The sequence below is a fragment of the Balaenoptera physalus genome (assembly GCF_965194825.1).
Source record: "Balaenoptera physalus genome assembly, chromosome: 1".
Taxonomy (NCBI): Eukaryota; Metazoa; Chordata; class Mammalia; order Artiodactyla; family Balaenopteridae; genus Balaenoptera; species Balaenoptera physalus.
The window spans coordinates 128,737,147-128,755,513 of record NC_138882.1 but is presented as its reverse complement, the minus strand read 5'-3'; the positions used below and the strand labels follow the sequence as shown (position 1 = coordinate 128,755,513).

Here is an 18,367-nt window from a genome sequence, read left to right as displayed (position 1 = left end):
AACTTGGAAATACAGGTAGATTCCTGCCACAAAATTCTTTCCATAATATCATTTACACAACATAATTTATGTGTAATATTGAGTATAGATTTCATACACTAGGAAAATTAGCCTAAACCAAAAACTCAGAAATTATCCAAAACCTAACATGAGGCCTTAATTTCCTGCTCCATTTAAAATATAACAGAATAGTAATAAAATTAGCCTATTTAACAACTCTTCCTTTTCCTACTCATCTACTAGTACAAATATTAATTCAATAACAACACAACAGAGGAGAAAGAAGAATATCAGGGTTTTTTTTATTTAAATGTATCATAAATAGAGTAAACAATGTTTTAACTCAAACATGTCATTCATAATAAAAAAAGAGGTTTGACAGTCTCAAACAGTTGTACAAAAATACCTGCCCCTTCCCCAAAAGGCTTCATTATGTATGTTCTCAATGTGTAGGTAGCCCCCTGAAAGAAGTGTAATTTCTAATGTGTTTCAAAAGGTATTTCCATTAAGGTTTCATCAAATATCCTGAAGATACAGTCATTCTTTCAACGGTCTCTACAATAAAAGTTATCAGATTTCTCTTTTCCGAGTCTATCTTAGTACCTGGAAACTGGCCTAGGATAGATCTAGATTGGAGTCTACAATCTCTGTCTATAATACTTTAACCACAACAAAAAAAAAAGCACGACAGTTAAGCTATATTTTCCTTGTCTCATCACTTTTTGTTTTATTTGGGTCTAACTTAAATAGAAGGCTTAAACAAGTTTCAGATATATTTCTATACTCTGATGCCAAAGTACGGTTTTTAACATAGTTTTTCTTAGTTCCAAATACTTGAAGAAGCAGCATGATTGCATTCCGTTTTCATTAACTCATTCACCTCCTACGCTAAAGTACTGCATTAAACACTCGGGATACAAAGGGCCTCTTCCTATCAGAGGTACCAGTCAAGGGGGCAACACAAATAAGTAAACAGCCAATTACAATATGGGGTATAAGTGTTGTAAAGAGGAATGCACACAATATAGGAGGGCTTTGAACAGAGGTCTCTGAGGGTCCGGAAAAGCTTCCCAAAAGAAGTTCAGCTGAGACCAGAAAGAAGAAAGGGAATTAGCTGGGGAAGAGGTGTAGAGGGAAGAAGAGTTCAAGAATTTTTCCAACCAAACAGAAGGAACATTATGCAGAAATGCTTCTAGGCAAAGCACAGAACCTAAGACCAGAAAAGAGGTTTGGTACGACTGGGAGTGAAGACAGAGTTGAGGCTCGAGAGGAAGAATGGGATCAATTATACACGGCTCTGTAAAGTCAAGACTGAACTTGATTTTAAGGGCAATGGGAAGCTCTGGAGGAGTTTTAAGCTGAAGGAAAAAAATGTTGCTTTTTACAAAAACCATTCACACCAGAACAAGGAGAATGGATTAGAGTGGAGCAAGACTCCAGAAGGAGACCAATTAATGAGCTCTTGTTGTAATAACCCAGAGGAAAGACAGACTGCATTAAGGTAGTGGGCATGGAGAAAGAATGAGGTAAGTAGGTAATTTGAGAGATTTACATGGTAGGTTCTATAGCACTTGGTGACTGCCTGGACAAAAGAAATATTCAAAAAAAAAAAATTTCAAGAAGGAGGGCCAGTGAAGCCAACTTCTAATTTTAAAAAAAATCTAAGGTAAAAGGCTATGTCCACTAGATTTCATACAAGGAAATCATTAGTAAGTCACTTCAGTGGCGTGCTGGGAGGTTGAAGCCAGACTTCAATACTTTAGGATTGAGTGAAAAGTTAACAAAGGAGAAATGGGAAAAAGAATCAATTTATTCAAGAAACTTAGCTGTGAAGGGGAGAAAGTAAGTAGTTGAAAGGTATTTGGGAAATGAAAAGATAATCTTTAAATCAGGAAAGACTTAAGCATGTTTAAATGCAGATGGGAAAGGGACCATTAGAAAGGTTGATTCTGAAAACTCAGTTGAGAGTAGTAACAAACAGAGCAAGGTCTCTAAAAGAAAGTAAGAGGGGATGGGACCCGACTCACTGGTAGAAGGCTTAGCCTCAGGTAGGAAAAAGAAATCCCTTCACTTTAGAGTCTGTTTTTCCTCATCATCATCACCATCATCATTTTGTATTGAAAACTTAGTACTTCTAAGATATTATGTTAAGCCCTTTACAACCACTGGCAGCCCTATATGTATTACTACTCTCTTTTTGCAGATGAGGAAACAAAACTTAAAGGAGGTTAAGTAATTTGCCCAAGGCTTCAAGTAGTGGATTTGAACCCAGCTAAGCCTCTCTGACTCCCAAGAGCATAATCAGTGCACTATACTCTCACTCATGAAGGATGGGTACAGATGCAGATAAATATGGAGCAAGATGTCGACTGAGGTAGCAGTTCTGCTCCGGTGCCTTTTGTTCCCCCATGAAGTAGGAAGCCAGGGTATCTGTGGAGTGAGGTGCTGGTGGCTTAGTGAGAGTAAAAAAGATTTTAAAAAGTCATGAAAAAAAAGCTGATTAGGGAAAAATGGAAGGTACATACCACCTGAGAGGCCCCCAACTGTAATTGGAAACCATAAATTTACAGTGGTACCAGTATGCAGAAGTATGTGATCTTCCTTCAGTAGGAACAAAGGAAAGGCAATGGGAGAGGGGAGGAAAAAATGTTGGCAAGAAAACTATGCAGTTAAAGATCAGGGAATCCAAGGCAGACAACAAAAGGAAGCAAGGACAGATAAGGGCAAATACAGAAAACGTAGAGTTGTTAAGTAAGAAACTGTATATTCTTCTATGTATTTATTTGCCAATTATCAGCTGTCCATCTATTCTGGGACAATTACTGGGGGAGGAAAACAAAAGGTAAGCCATATACATATACACCACAATCACATCTCAAATGTTATGGAAAAGTAAGAGCTTCATAAACATTCCTGAGATATTAAATAATTAAGTGAGACATTGCAGACATAAGAATGGTGAAAGGGAACAAAATACCTGGAAGAACTGAAAGCAAGACTGTCACTAAAATACAATTGGGATGGAAATGGGTAGTGGCTTAAAATGTGTCTCCCTACACTACTATATATAAAATAGATAACTAATAAGGACCTACTGTACAGCACAGGGAACTCTACTCAATATGCTATAATGACCTACATGGGAAAAGAATCTTTTAAGATGTATGCATAACAGTTTCACTTTGCTATACACTTGAAACTAATACAACATTGTAAATCAACTATACACCAATAAAAAAAAATGTAAAGGAATACATTAAATAAATAAATAAATAGATAGATAGATAGATAAAATGTGTCTCCCTAAACTCCTCCAGGAAAGAGACCAACTCTTACTCATCTTTACATATATGGTTTCACTAAGACTATTCCAAGCTTACAGAAGGCACTCAACAGATGTTTGCTGAACTGAATTACGTCAGGGCAAAGCAACAGCAGCCCACACTGCATGTTTGTTGATTAATAAAATTAATTTTAAAAGATCTATAGCCGTGAATCAGTGTGATACACCACATCAACAAATTAAAGAATAAAAACCACACAATCATCTCAACAGATGTAGAAAAAGCTTTTGACAAAATTCAATACCCATTTATAAAGACTCTCCAGAAAGTGGGCATAGAGGGAACATACCTCAACATAATAAAGGTCATATATGACAAACCTAGAGCTAACATCCTACTCAATGGTGAAAAGCTGAAAGCATTTCCTCTAAGATCAGGAACAAGACAAGGGTGCCCACTCTGACCACTTTTATTCAACATAGTTTTGAAAGTCCTAGCCACGGCAACCAGAGAAGAAAAAGAAATAAGAGAAATCCAAATTGGAAAGAAGTAAAACTGTCACTGTTTGCAGATGACATGACAGTATATACAAAGAAAACCCTACAGATGCTACCAGAAAACTACTAGAGCTCATCAATGAATTCGGTCAAGCTGCAGGATACAAAATTAATACACAGAAATCTGTTGCATTTCTATACACTAACAACAAAAGACCGAAAGAGAAATTAAAGAAAGAATCCCATTTACTGTCACATCAAAAAGAATAAAGTACCTAGGAATAAACCTAAGGAGACAAAAGACTTGTACAGTACTCTGAAAACTGTAAGACGCTGATGAAAGAAACTGAAGATGACACAGATGGAAAGATATACCATGTTCTTGGATTGGAAGAATCAACATTGTTAAAATGACTATGCTACCCGAGGCAATCTACAGATTCAATGCAATCCCTATCAAATTACCAATGGCATTTTTCACAGAACTAGAAAAAAAAAATCTTAAAATTTGTATGGAGACACAAAAGACCCAGAATAGTCAAGGCAATCTTGAGAAAGAAAAACAGAGCTGGAGGAATCAGGCTCCCTGACTTCAGTCTATACTACAAAACTACAGTCATCAAAACAGTATGGTACTGGCACCAAAACAGTAATATAGATCAATGGAACAGGATAGAAAGCCCAGAAATAAACCCACGCACCTATGGTCAATCTACGACAAAGAGGCAAGACTATACAATGGAGGAAAGACAGTCTCTTCAATAAATGGTGCTGGGAAAACTGGACAGCTACATGTTAAAAAATAAAATTAGAACATTTTTTCACAGCATACAAAAATAAACTCAAAAGGGATTAAAGACCTAAATGTAAGAGCAGATACTATAAAACTCTTAGAGGAAAACAAAAGCAGAACACTCTTTGACACGAATCACAGCAAGATCTTTTTCGATCTGTCTCCTAGAGTAATGGAAATAAAAACAAAAATAAACAAATGGGACCTAATGAAACCTAAAAGCTTTCGCACAGCAAAGAAAACCATAAACAAGACGGAAGACAACCCACAGAATGGGAGAAAATATATGCAAACAATGCGACCGACAAGAGATTAGTCTCCAAAATTTACAAACAACTCATGTGGATCAACGTCAAAAAAACAAACAACCCAATCAAAAAATGGGCAGGAGACCTAAACAGACATTTCTCCAAAAAAAACCATACAGATGGCTAAGAGGCACGTGAAAAGATGCTCAACATCACTAATTATTAGAGAAATGCAAATCAAAACTACAATGAGGGGACTTCTCTGGTGGCGCAACGGATAAGACTCTGCGCTTCCAGTGCAGGGGGCCCGGGTTCAACCCCTGGTCAGGGAACTAGATCCCACATGTATGCAACAACTAAGACTTTGCATGCCACAACTAAGGAGACCACGTGTCACAACTAAGGAGCTGGCGAGCCACAACTAAGGAGCCCTGGAGCCGCAACTAAGGAAGAGCCCACCTGCCGCAACTAAGGAGCCCACATTCTGCAACTAAGGAGCCAACAAGCCACAACAAAGGAGCCCACCTGCTGTAACTAAGACCTGGTGCAACCAAACAAATAAATAAATCTTAAAAAAGAAAAATACAATGAGCTATCACCTCACACCAGTCAGAATGGCCATCATCAAAAAATCTACAAACAAGGGCTTCCCTGGTGGCGCAGTGGTTAAGAATCCCCCTGCCAATGCAGGGGACACGGGTTCGATCCCTGTCCAGGAAGATCCCACATGCCGCGGAGCAATTAAGCCCGTGCGCCACAACTACTGAGCCTGCGCTCTAGAGCCCGCAAGCCACAACTACTGAAGCCCGCGCGCCTAGAGCCCGTGCTCCGCAACAAGAGAAGCCACTGCAATGAGAAGCCCGTGTACCACAAGGAAGAGTAGCCCCTGCTCACTGCAACTAGAGAAAGTCCGCGTGCAGCAACGAAGACCCAACGCAGCCAAAAAAAAAAAAAATCTATGAACAATATGCTGGAGAGGGTGTGGAGAAAAGGGAATCCCCCTACACTGTTGGTAAGAATGTAAATTGGTATAGCCACTATGGAGAACAATAGGGAGTCCCCTTCAAAAACTAAAAATAGAGCTACCATATGATTCAGCAATCCCATACGTGGGCATATATCTGGAAAAAAATATGGTTCAAAAGAATATATGCACCTCAATGTTCACTGCACTGCTGTTCACAATAGCCAAAACATGGAAGCAACCTAAATGTCTACCAACACATGAATGGATAAAGAAGAAGTGGTACATGTATACAATGGAATATTACTCATCCATAAAAAAGGATGAAATAATGCCATTTGCAGCAACACAGATGGACCTGGAGATTATCATAATAAATGAAGTAAGTCAGACAGAGAAAGACAAATATCACATGATATCGCTTATATATGGAATCTAAAAAGAAAAAAAAATGATACAAATGAACTTATATACAAAACACAAAGAGACTCACAAACTTAGAGGTCAAACTTATGGTTACCAGGGGAAGGGTGGTGGGAAGAGATAGACTGGGAGTTTGGGCATGACATGTACATACTGCTGTATTTAAAAAAGATAACTGGGCTTCCCTGGTGGTGCAGTGATTAAGAATCTGCCTGCCAATGCAGTGAACACTGGTTCGATCCCTGGTCAGGGAAGATCCCACATGCCGTGGAGCAACTAAGCCCGTGCACCACAACTACTGAGCCTGCACTCTAGAGCCCACTAGCCACAACAACTGAGTCAGCATGCCACAACTACTGAAGTCCACGTGCCTAGAGCCCGTGCTCCACAACAAGAGAAGCCAACACAATGAGAAGCCTGTGCACCACAACGAAGAGTAGCCCCCACTCACCGCAACTAGAGAAAGCCCACACGCAGGAATGAAGACCCAATGCAGCCAAAAGTAAATAAATTTATAAAAATAAATAAATAAAATAAAATAGATAACCAACAAGGACCTACTGTATAGCACAGGGAGCTATGCTCACTACTCTGTAATAACCTAAATGGAAAAGAATTTGAAAAAGAACAGATACATGTATATGTATAACTGAATCACTTTGTTGTACACCTGAAACTAACAGCATTGTTAATCAAATATAATCAAAAAAAAAGTATCTATAGTACTGAAGCACCAGCTTTAACCAAAGGTAATTACCCTAGCACTGAAAGACTTGTGAGCCCTAAATCACAATGCCAGTGACCGACTCGGATTTCACCTACACTTAATTAAGAACACTTAATAAGTCAAAATAGATGCTGGTCATACACAATCATCTATTTTTACATGATTTATGAGCATGATTAACAAGCTACTGTGATTTTTTTCACCCCATCTTTAAGATAGTTCTAAATTAATTAGTCAAACCTAGGACTCTGAACATGGCAGATAAAAATTACTATGTCTAGGAAAAAAAATTTCTTAAAACTAGAACCATCTATTCATTCAAGAGCCTGCCAATTCAAGTTTCAGCTAGGCTAGTAAGACGTTAGAAAATCGTATTTGTAAGAATAATACCTATTTTTATATTAATCATAACAAATCCATGTAATTTGAGTTTTTTTTTTTTTAATATTTATTTATTTATTTATGGCTGTGTTTGGGTCTTCGTTTCTGTGCGAGGGCTTTCTCCAGTTGTGGCAAGCGGGGACCACTCTTCATCACGGTGCGCGGGCGTCTCACTATCGCGGCCTCTCCTGTTGCGGAGCACAGGCTCCAGACGCGCAGGCTCGGTAGTTGTGGCTCACGGGCCTAGTTGCTCCGCAGCATGTGGGATCCTCCCAGACCAGGGCTCGAACCCCCGTCCCCTGCACTGGCAGGCAGACTCCCAACCACTGCGCCACCAGGGAAGCCCTGTAATTTGAGTTTGCATTTTTGTTGTGGTCTTCAAATGTTACTGCATATTAGCTGAAGTGTTCCAGAAAACTGAAAGATTTCAATCATTTCTTAGAATCAAAGAAATGATGGAAGATGTTCTCAAGGACGTATCTCTTTTTTCAGTAAATGAGTATTAACACAAATGAAGACTGAGGGAAACTATATCTGATAATTTACAGACATTTACTTATTACTTGCTCTTCAAAGTATAAGACCAAATAAATAAAAATATGATCAGAGTGCAACATGTTACCATAAAACCACTTCCCACATAATGCTATTTGGACTGGCCCTTTAAAATTCTATGCTGCCTGTCATCTAATGGCTTATAAACAATATAAGAATTTTTTAATATTATTGTAGATTATAATAGTTATGCTTAATAAATGTCAGAAGACATCTTATTATAGATGCCAAATTAAAGATTAGCACTCACTTTTAAGGGTCATAAAAAGAAAAAAGGAAAATACATGTTCCAAGTTTAAAAGTTTTTCCCCTAAAAATAAATTTAACTTCTTTTTTAAAATTTAATTTTATTTATTTATTTTTTATTTTCTGGCTGCATTGGGTCTTCCTTGCTGTGCGCGGACTTTCTCTAGTTGCAGTGAGCGGGGGCTACTCTTTGTTGCGGTGCGCTTCTCATTGCGGTGGCTTCTCTTTGTTGCGAAGCACGGGTTCTAGGCGCGTGGGCTTCAGTAGTTGTGGCACTCGGGCTTCAGAAGTTGTGGCTTGCAGGCTCTAGAGCACAGGCTCAGTAGTTGTGGTGTACGGGCTTAGTTGTTCCACGGCATGTGGGATCTTCCTGGACCAGGGCTCAAACCTGTGTCCCCTGCACTGGCAGGCAGATTCTTAACCACTGCGCCACCAGGGAAGTCCAAATTTAAAATTTTTAATGAAATATTTTAATTGAAAAACCAATCTGAAATTTCTCTTTTTAAGTTGAATGATTAAAAATTAGTAGGGAATTCCCTGGCGGTCCAGTGGTTAGGACTCAGCATTTTCACAGCCGTGGGCTCAGGGTGGATCCCTAGTTGGGGAACTAAGATCCCCCAAGCCGCAGCACAGCCAAAAAAAATAAAATTAGTCTCAGTATTGAAACTTTTAGATGGGTTCTAAAACTATCCTATATATAGCAGTGATTTTCAAACCTGGCTGAATATTACAATCATTTGGAGAGCTTTTTAAAAGAGAGAGAGAGAGGGGTGATTGAGATTCCACAGACTAAATCAGAATCTCTAGGGCAAGTCTAGGCATTCATGTATTTTTAAAACATCGTAAGTGATTCTAATGTGCAGCTCTATTCTGCTACACTGTATCAATCCTAAAAAGCAATAAAGATTCATTAAGAATTATCAGTATTAGGGACTTCCCTGGTGGTGCAGCGGTTAAGACTCCGTGCTCCCAATGCAGGGGGCCCAGGTTCGATCCCTGGTCAGGGAACTAGACCTGCATGCCACAACTAAAAATCCTGCATGCCACAACTAAAAATCCTGCGTGCCACAACTAAAAATCCTGCGTGCCGCAACTAAGACCTGGCACAGCCAAATAAATAAATAAATATCTTCTAAAAAAGAATTATCAATATTAGAAAAGAAACTACTATTTACAGTTGAGATGAATGAATGAAATAATTTAACAACTAAGGGGCAAAGATAATGTATAACTGCAATACAATTTTTAAAAATTATTTGTGAGCTAGAGATTGTCATACTGAGTGAAGTCAGACAGAGAAAGAAACATCATATGATATCACTTACATGTAGAATCTAACAAAAGAGTACAAATGAACTTATTTACTAAACAAAAGTAGAGTCACAGATATAGAAAACAAACAGGGTTACCAGGGCTAAGGCGGGGAGGCATAAATTGGGAAATTGGGATTGACATATGCACACTACTATACATAAGAGATAACTAATGAGGACCTATTGTATAGCACAGGGTACTCTGCTCAATACTCTGTAATGGCCTATATGGGAAAAGAATCGAAAAAAAGAGTGGATATATGTACATGTATAACTGATTCACTTTGCTGTACACCTGAAGCTAACACAACATTGTAAATCAATTATACTCCAATAAAAATGTTTTTAAAAAATTATTTGTGAGCTAAATTTAAGTCTTTACAAATCAAGAAAGCAAATTTAGGCAGTGTCATGTACCAGAAGTAATATCTCTAGTAAGCTATGTGAGAACAGTCAACTCACCAATCCCTTATGTTCTACACCCATTCCCTGGATCTCTAACCTTGCTGTTCGCTTCTGAATGCAAATATGTTTGAATTGAGGCTTCCCACATCTCAAAAACTTTCAATAAGCATTTGATAGTATCAGCCCTCATTCCCTTTACGCTTAGACATAGTCTTATGCCTCCTATGTTGTTTCTGGTTAAAAAAAAATTTAAAGAATACTTGTGTTTGTTACAGACCAGCTCTTTCTCCATTTAAATTATATACGCACACAATATTTTTTTAAGCTGGAAAATTTTTCACTTACATGGCTTTGACTGAAAAAAAACCTAAAGGCAAAAATATAATCTGTTTAGAAAATATTAGCCTGTATACTAAAAATAGAAACATCATTTATTTTTCTTAGCTAAGGGAAAACGAAAATTATCCATGCCAAGAAAATCAGTATTTACAGAGTGTGCCCTTATTTTAAAAGTGTCTGACGATCTTTACTTTTACCGCCTTGTTTGGGTTATAGTTGGCAAGTTCTACCTTCATCAGTAAATGACTAAAACATCATCTAGCTGCTGTTAAAGTAATGGTCTAAACACACAATCCCTAATATAACAGCATGCAGGAATAACTCTTCCATCTCTGAAGAAATTTGAGTATAACTGATATTTCTCTTAAATAGAAGCTTGTTTTCACTTGCATTTAGCTGAATTATACTTTTGAAGTCCTAACCATAGAATAAATTTGTGAAGACCAGGTATTAAATAATGTAATAAATACCTTGATTTTATTAGAATCAAAAGAAAGAAAATTCCTTATTCTCCACTGCTATTCCTTCCACTTCTTTGGTGGGGGGACACAACTTCTGAGGCTGCGCTCTAGAGCCTGCAAGCCACAACTACTGAAGGCCGCACGCAGCAACAAAGTCCCAACACAGCCAAAATTAAATAAATAAAAATAAATAAATTTATTAAAAAAAAAGATTTATGGATATGTGCATACACAGGTTAGTATATACACATATATTTTCTTGCTCTATCTGCTGTGACACTAAATAAAAGCAACAGCAACCCTAGTATCAGTGAGTACTCACAGCACTCAAATACTGATTTCTAATACCATTTTCCAATAAAGGGAACTGAGGTTCCTTGCAGAGAAGGCTGATTCTAGGACTGGGGCAGGAAACATACAAGATGAGTCTGGAGTATTTTGAAGTGCCAAAAAGTAAGAAAGTGCTCAAAAAAACAACAAAAATATATCACCTTAATGGGACACAGGAGCCATCAGAAAGGTTCCCAATGGCCAAAGATGGAACAACTTGAGCAATAAAATAAAGCAGTACTAAATTATACCCCAAGGTATAAAAATAAATATTTATGAGTCCATACTGATTTAAATAAATGACTGAATAAATGAAAGAAAAGAGAAAAAAAAAAGCCCATGCAGAAGAATTTCAAATAATTTATGTAAATGCTCTGCCCTCTTTAAGTGTGGGCTGTGCAGTGATTTCTTTCCAAACAATACAATATGGATAGTGGTAGAAGAGTAACTTTACAATAAGAAATCTAACAAATACTACCTCAGCGAAGTGATCAAGGTCAACATCAACAGTAATAAATCATATTAACAGTATATCCCTTGATATGACATGATAAAAATGGCATTTTACCTCTGTGGTCTTCCTCCCAAAAGCCCACAACCCTAGTCTAATCATGAGGGAAAAAGTCAGACAAATTACAATACAGAGGCACCTATAATACCTAACCAGTATCCCTCAAAATTGCCCAGGTCATCAACAAGACAAGTCTGAGAAACTGCCACAACCAAGAGAAGCCTAAGGAGACACGAAAACTAAAAGAAATGTGATATACACTAATTGGGATTCCGGAACTAAGGAACTCTGAATACAAAGTGTTTACTTTAATATATTTTATATATATTATATATATGTTAATTGAACTATATTATATACAATTAATAAAAATGTATCAATTCGCTAATTATAACAAATATATTATACTTCTATAAGATGTTAACAGAGGAAATAGTGCAGGGCGTATGGGAATTCTCTGTACTTTCTTCTTAATTTTTCTGTAAATCTAAAACTGTACTAAAAAATAAAGTCCATTTAAAAAATTTTGGAGAAGTTTATAGTTTCTTCACTGAGGTGGTAAAATTTGACTAGCACACCCTCAGGACTGTTATGCAGACCAAAATAATAACAATTTTAAACTTTTATAAGAAATTAAGAGTAGAAAATGCCTGGTCTGAGAGTCAGGAAACATGGAACAAGTGGCAACTCTGCCACTAATTTTGCAATCTTGAACATGACTTATCTTTTCTGGTCTAGGTTTTTACACCTATAAATTTAGAGGCATAAAACAGCCTCTGAAACCATTATCATCACACCAACTGTAAAGTGTTAGAATAAATCTCTTTATCCAGTAGGTCATAATAGTAAACAAGCAATTTTGCTGTTCCTCTAAAGAGAAAAATGAAAGCCAGGTTTAATTACATGGATGATTAGCATAATAGCTGCCACTTCTACAACTAGGAGCTTGACTTTCACCACGCTGAACCCTAGATCTAGTCTAGTCATTTATTAAACGATTTATTAACTACTGTTATCTTCATCCTAAAGTAGCAAAGAATTAAAAATAACATGGACGACTGGATATAAAAATCAGATGTGAGTACAGTCTTGAAAGCAAAGAGAAATAAAATGAGGAGAAAAAAAAAAAACAGAAGAGCCCAGGGTGTGCCTAGCTAGCTTCAAGTTCCAAATCCCTCACAATATTTATGTTTATCTAATTTCATATCAAAACATAGCTTCAGAGTCTAACCATGGGCAAGGGACCAGAAGTTATAATCCACTTCTAATATCAGAGAAGCAAGCAAATGTAAAAAGAACATTCATTCTTCAAAGAAGCCTTAATGAATGGGGTGGCAGGAATGACTGCACAGCATGGCACCAACAGTAGAGGCATCTACAACCATCAATCTCCACAATGGTGTAACCCCAGTTGCTCCCTCTTCTCTTTCTCTCTTTGCTTTCACAACTGATGATCAGCAGACCAAATAATTCAAGGAAGCCTTCTTTCTACTTAACAAAAAACTGGCACCACCACCATCACAGTACATGAACTTAGGGTAGTCAGAAAGGCTGTTCAAAATTAAACAGATGCAGAACTATAGAATATAATCAAGGAGTAGGATGGTCTTTACACAGTATTATTTCCCAGAATTTTTTACAATGATAACTAGAAAAATGAGACAGAGGAGGTGGGGAGAGATCCATAAAATATTCTGAATCTTTAACAAAGACGGCAATGATTAAATCAATGTGAAGAAACTACATCATGTACAACAAACCTGGTCCCACCTTCAAAGAAACTCACAATCTAGGAGAGAAGATAGTGATAGATGATGCATATGCAAACTGGCTATAAAGTTTTTCTGAAATTCTTCAGAGCCAACTTCATTAGTCACATTAGGTTCAGGTTAGTGAGGAATGAAAGAACATCAGTTTCATTACTTACAATTTCATTTCTGACACAAAGTATATTTATTTCTCCATGTTGTATTTCTGTACCAAACCTGATTAAGAAACCAAGTAAAAATTAAATATCCTTCAAAAATAATTGCCACTGAGGATATTCTGTAAGCTGTTACAAACTGAGTTCCAAAAACATTTTGGGCATGATGGTTGTTGAGTCCAGTAAAGTGAGGCACTGATATCTGTAAAGTGAAAGATGTTCTACTTATTTTTGCTTTTTAAATAAAACTTAGCAAATCAGTAGTACTACCTTATAGCCACATGCTACCTAATATCAATATAACCACTATGTGATTCCTGTATGTCAAAGACCCCTTCAAATTAACTAATATTTTTATCACATATTTAAAAGGAAATAACTATAACACGGAACCTTCCCGAAGGCTCCTAAGTCTACATACATTATACATTACTGAGTTCTCTTTATCTTATTAACAATTTTCTCTTAAAGAATTCTCATTAATTGGCTAGGCATGCTTCCCATCCTTGCCCTTGCAGAAACCATGATTCCTCTCCCCCAAATCACTGGTTTTTCTCTAAATAACCAGTATTCATATTTATTATCATTAGTATTACTGGCTTCAATTTCCCAGTATGAAGAAAATTCACAAGTCTCTAATTCCTAAGATCCCTTTGGTGTTCTTCTTAAGAATGATAGCAATACTTAAAATGTCAGTCTAATTATAATAGATCACCATGATTTGGCTAAAAGTAACCCAAAGTTGTTTTCACTGTAAAGTGAATGCCAGCTGAGGCCAACGGTTTCTCTAAATGTATTATTAGGATTCTATAACCCTGACTTCAAGAGAGAATCTACTAATATTTTTTTAAAACTCCCCGCTTAAGCAAAAAATTAATGATTAATAACTGACTTTTCCTTGTTAAAAACAATGATTTTCATGTTTTTGTACCAAGCAACTCTACTGGTAAAAATAAAATAAAAATTCTGGCACATGCTTCCAATATATGTATACTTACTTATAAATTATATGTTTAACTGTACTTATTATATACAGTATAAACATATACAAAGAACCCCCAAAATTCTTAAGAATAAGGAAAAATACATATAAATAGCATTTTCTTCCTATCTCCCAATGGATTTTCTTGAGCATCCTCTGGTATGCACATACCTCACCCATACTTTGTCATTCTTTTTACTGTGTTAGAATTCACATAATAAAAAATTCACCATTTTAACCATTTTAAAGCATACAATTAAGTGGCATTTAGTACATTCACAATGTTGTGCAACCATCAGCCCCTAGCAACCATTAACCTGCTTTTTATCTCTATGAATATGCTTCTTCTAGATATTTCACATAAATGAAATAATACAATGTGACCTGTTGTGTCTGGCTTCTTTCACTTAGCATAATATTTTCAAAATTCATCATGTTGTAACATGTAAAAGTACTTCATTCCTTTGTATGGCTGAATAGTATTCCACTGTATTGATAAAACTTCATTTTTTAATCAATTCATCAGTTTATGGATATTTGAGTTGTATCCACCTTCCTACTATTGTGAACAGTGCTGCCATGAACATCTGTGTACAAGGGTTTTTTATCTGAATACCTGTTTTTAAAAATTCTTTTCAGTATATATCTAAAAGTGGAATTGCTGGATCATATGGTAATTTTATGTTTAATATATCAAGGAACTGCCAAACAGATTGCTACAGTGGGTGCACCATTTTACTTTACATTCCCACTAGCAATGCATGAGGGTTCCCACAACCCATTTTATAGATATCTAACTAATCAAGAATACAATTTGACCCAAGACACCAACTGGTCTATAATGGGCATGTTTTGACCACCTACATTGCCCACCAACCTCTTTCCTAGAAGATATCCTTGCAGAAAGGATACGCCACAACAGACTGCCTCCAGCTCCACCCCACCTCCCTCCCACAGTAATTCCACCCCTGACCATTGATAATTTTGCCAGGGATAGAAACCTGACCCAGGAGAGTCCATCTACTGAAAAGTCAATAACCAGGTTCTCTTTAGAGAATGTGAGAAGCAGCTCTGCACAATAAAGATCACGCAGTGTGGGGATCAGGGCATACACAGTGGGAAGTCATTGCCATTCGCAAACTGAAATTACGGGGGAAAGAAGGCAAAAAGTGTGCAAAGAAACATTGGTAAAGAGAAAAACCACAGCCCGTGCTGCACAAAGAGAAGCAGAGGTAAGAGAGTATAATCTTGGATACTGACAGGTTATAATCTCATGAGGCTTGGTTAGACTTTATTTCCTGACATTGGATATCCTTAAGACTGTCTACTATTTATTCAAAATAAACTTTTTTTTTTATTTGACATACTTTGAATGGGTTTCTGATTCCTGAAACCAGCAAGTTCTTACTAAAACAAGCTCTGACTACCTTGACTTTATTTCTCTCACTAGTTTTAAATAACCTGAAGAGGTTCCTCACTAATTAATGGATTTTAATATTTTGTATTTAAATTGAATACCTTTTGAAGAACCACACAAAGGCTTTCACAGGGAGTTTTTAAAAGAATGTGAGTATCATTCTTTTTAATCCACACTTTTATAGCCTTCCAAATAATGTGGTTTTTTTCCCTCCCTAAAGACTCCAGGTTTCTTGTGGTAATAAACCTTAAAAGATGATCTTTCAACTTGTTCCTAGTACCTGTTTTTCTAAATCTATTCAACAGAATTCTTGAGTTTTCCTTCTTAAATAGGAAGCTGAGTGCAACTGTATTGTGGTCAATATTATAAAAGTTGCACAGTCATCTAGAAAAAATCCTGACCAGTCAGACCAAGATTCACGTATTTTCCCTACTCAAGAGTTTTAGATTACCCACTCTAAGAAACAATCCTCTGTAACATCTAAAAAGTTCACCTTCTATTCTGGAATTGCAAATAAATTAAAGTTTCAAATAATTGCGACAAGCTAGTAATTTCTAGTTACAAGCTAATACTCTAACAGGCAACACACCTCAAATATAAGCAAACTACAAATCTGTTAAGGTATCTGATCATTTCACAATAACTTCAAAGGCACAGGATATGTCTTGTCATATTTAATTATTTCTAGTATCTACTCAAAATTATGAGTTCGTACAGAGAAAGGTGGATAATAACCTCTGATGAAAATCTTTAAATAACAGGACAGACACACATACATAGACAGGGATGCACATTTTCTTTCAAGTCCTTCAATTCAATAAAGACAACCTCAACCAAATTCTTATCATTCCATATGCTTTCTAAAGGCTACTGGCAAAACTCTAGATTGTAAAAATATATCTGAAGCCATATAAAACATTCTGATCATACCAAACTTGTAAATTTGTTTTATAATACAATGACTTCCTCTCTTTGGGTCTGGTATTAACAACTGAGCTTACTTTTTTATGTGACCATGTAGAAACATTATTTTAACCAGGTACTGTGTTCAGACAACCATCCCTGATCATGAGACACATCCTTTTATCTTCCCACCCCCTGCCATTATCTCTTCCCAATTCCTGAGTTTAGTGAACTATGTGAATGATTATGCAGGCTATTCATTTTTTTTCTTTTGAAAATTTAAAGTCTAGATTTTTTTAAGTAAAAAAAAAGGGAAATCATCACTAATAGTAACTCCATAAATTCAGAATCTTAAAAGTCAAACTAATGGTATAAAAAAATTTCTAGTATGAAAAGCATGCCAAATTTTTCTGACATTTTCAAAGCAGGATAAGGCTTGACATATCAATGATGATACATCAACCAACTAGTAAGGCATGGATACCTCAAAGAGCTTGAGGTTCACTGTACGGTACATTTTTACAGGAAATTATAATTTGCTATGACAGAGAACACAAGGAGTAATTAATCAGTCATGGGAAGATATGAAAGATCTCACAGAGATTATGATATCTAAACTGTGACAGCCTTCTCCCTTTGCAGACAGGGAAAGGAAGGTAACCAGGGAAAGGGGGTAACAGTGGACTAGAGCAGGCAGTTAGGCACATGAGAAATTCTAGAGTGAAAGAATACAATCATCAAGGAACTAAAGGCTTAATCTGTTTCAAACATAGAGTGAGAGGCAGAAAGTAAAGGAGAATATTTTAAAATCATGCAATAATTCATTTTAAAGAATAGGTTTTATTTTAAAGACATTTATGCCAGCTACAATACAGGAATCCATGGGGGAAACAATACACTCGCATCACAGAAAGCAACTGAGGAACCATTTCCAATAATCTAGAAAAGAGAAAATAGTGGCATTAATTTAAGATTAATTTAAGAAAGTGACAATAATAAAGAAATAAAGTTGAGTCAACATTGGTGGGAGAGGAGGGTATGGTGAAGAAGTAACTGAAGAAAAATAGGAGTACGTTTTTCTAGACTGGGCAAATGAAAGACCCTACCAACTAAGTAAAAAAGATGGTGTTGTTTATTGGGTGTGTATGGAGGAAGCAATGATGAGTTCAACTTTAGACATGTTCTACTGAGTTACTGTGAGATATGTAAATGGAGATATCTTATAAACGGTCCAAAGTTCAAGAATAATCTGACTGGACATATAAATTTGGAAATCCATCAGTATATAAGATGGCAATTTCAGAGCAGTGAGAATGCCCAGAGAGCATGCAAAATATGAAGAAAGTAAACAACTGAAGCCTGAGCAGGGCCAAAAGTAAAGGGAAGAGCAGAGAAAGAGAATTCAAAATCATATATATGGATAGACAGATTAGATAGACATATATGAAACAATAATTAGAATTACAGAAATCAAATCATGTCAACTTTATAGATGAGAAAACTGACAACCATAGAAGTTAAAGACATTTACCCAGCTCCATAGTACCAGTTTAAAACAATAATGGAAGGGGACCGGAACACTCCTCAAATCTAGTCCAACCTCTGAAAATAATTTACAAATAAAAATTTTTTAAATATTGAGATTTTACAATTAAACGAGTTAG

At 36.4% G+C, this 18,367-nt stretch overlaps 1 protein-coding gene across 10 annotated transcripts in view; it reads right to left on the bottom strand.

Annotated features, from left to right (window-relative positions):
• The window catches only part of ZZZ3 (zinc finger ZZ-type containing 3), a 110,251-nt gene that overhangs the window by 36,357 nt on the left and 55,527 nt on the right, over positions 1 to 18,367 (bottom strand). The window contains exon 1 of one of the 10 annotated variants that reach the window (XM_082419167.1): positions 13,405 to 13,577. The exons of the other annotated variants lie outside the window; for them this stretch is intronic. Coding sequence (XP_082275293.1) covers positions 13,405 to 13,412 — 8 coding nt within the window. The 5' untranslated portion in view covers positions 13,413 to 13,577. Of the gene's footprint in view, positions 1 to 13,404; positions 13,578 to 18,367 lie in introns of those variants that run through there. 10 annotated transcript variants of the gene reach the window in all.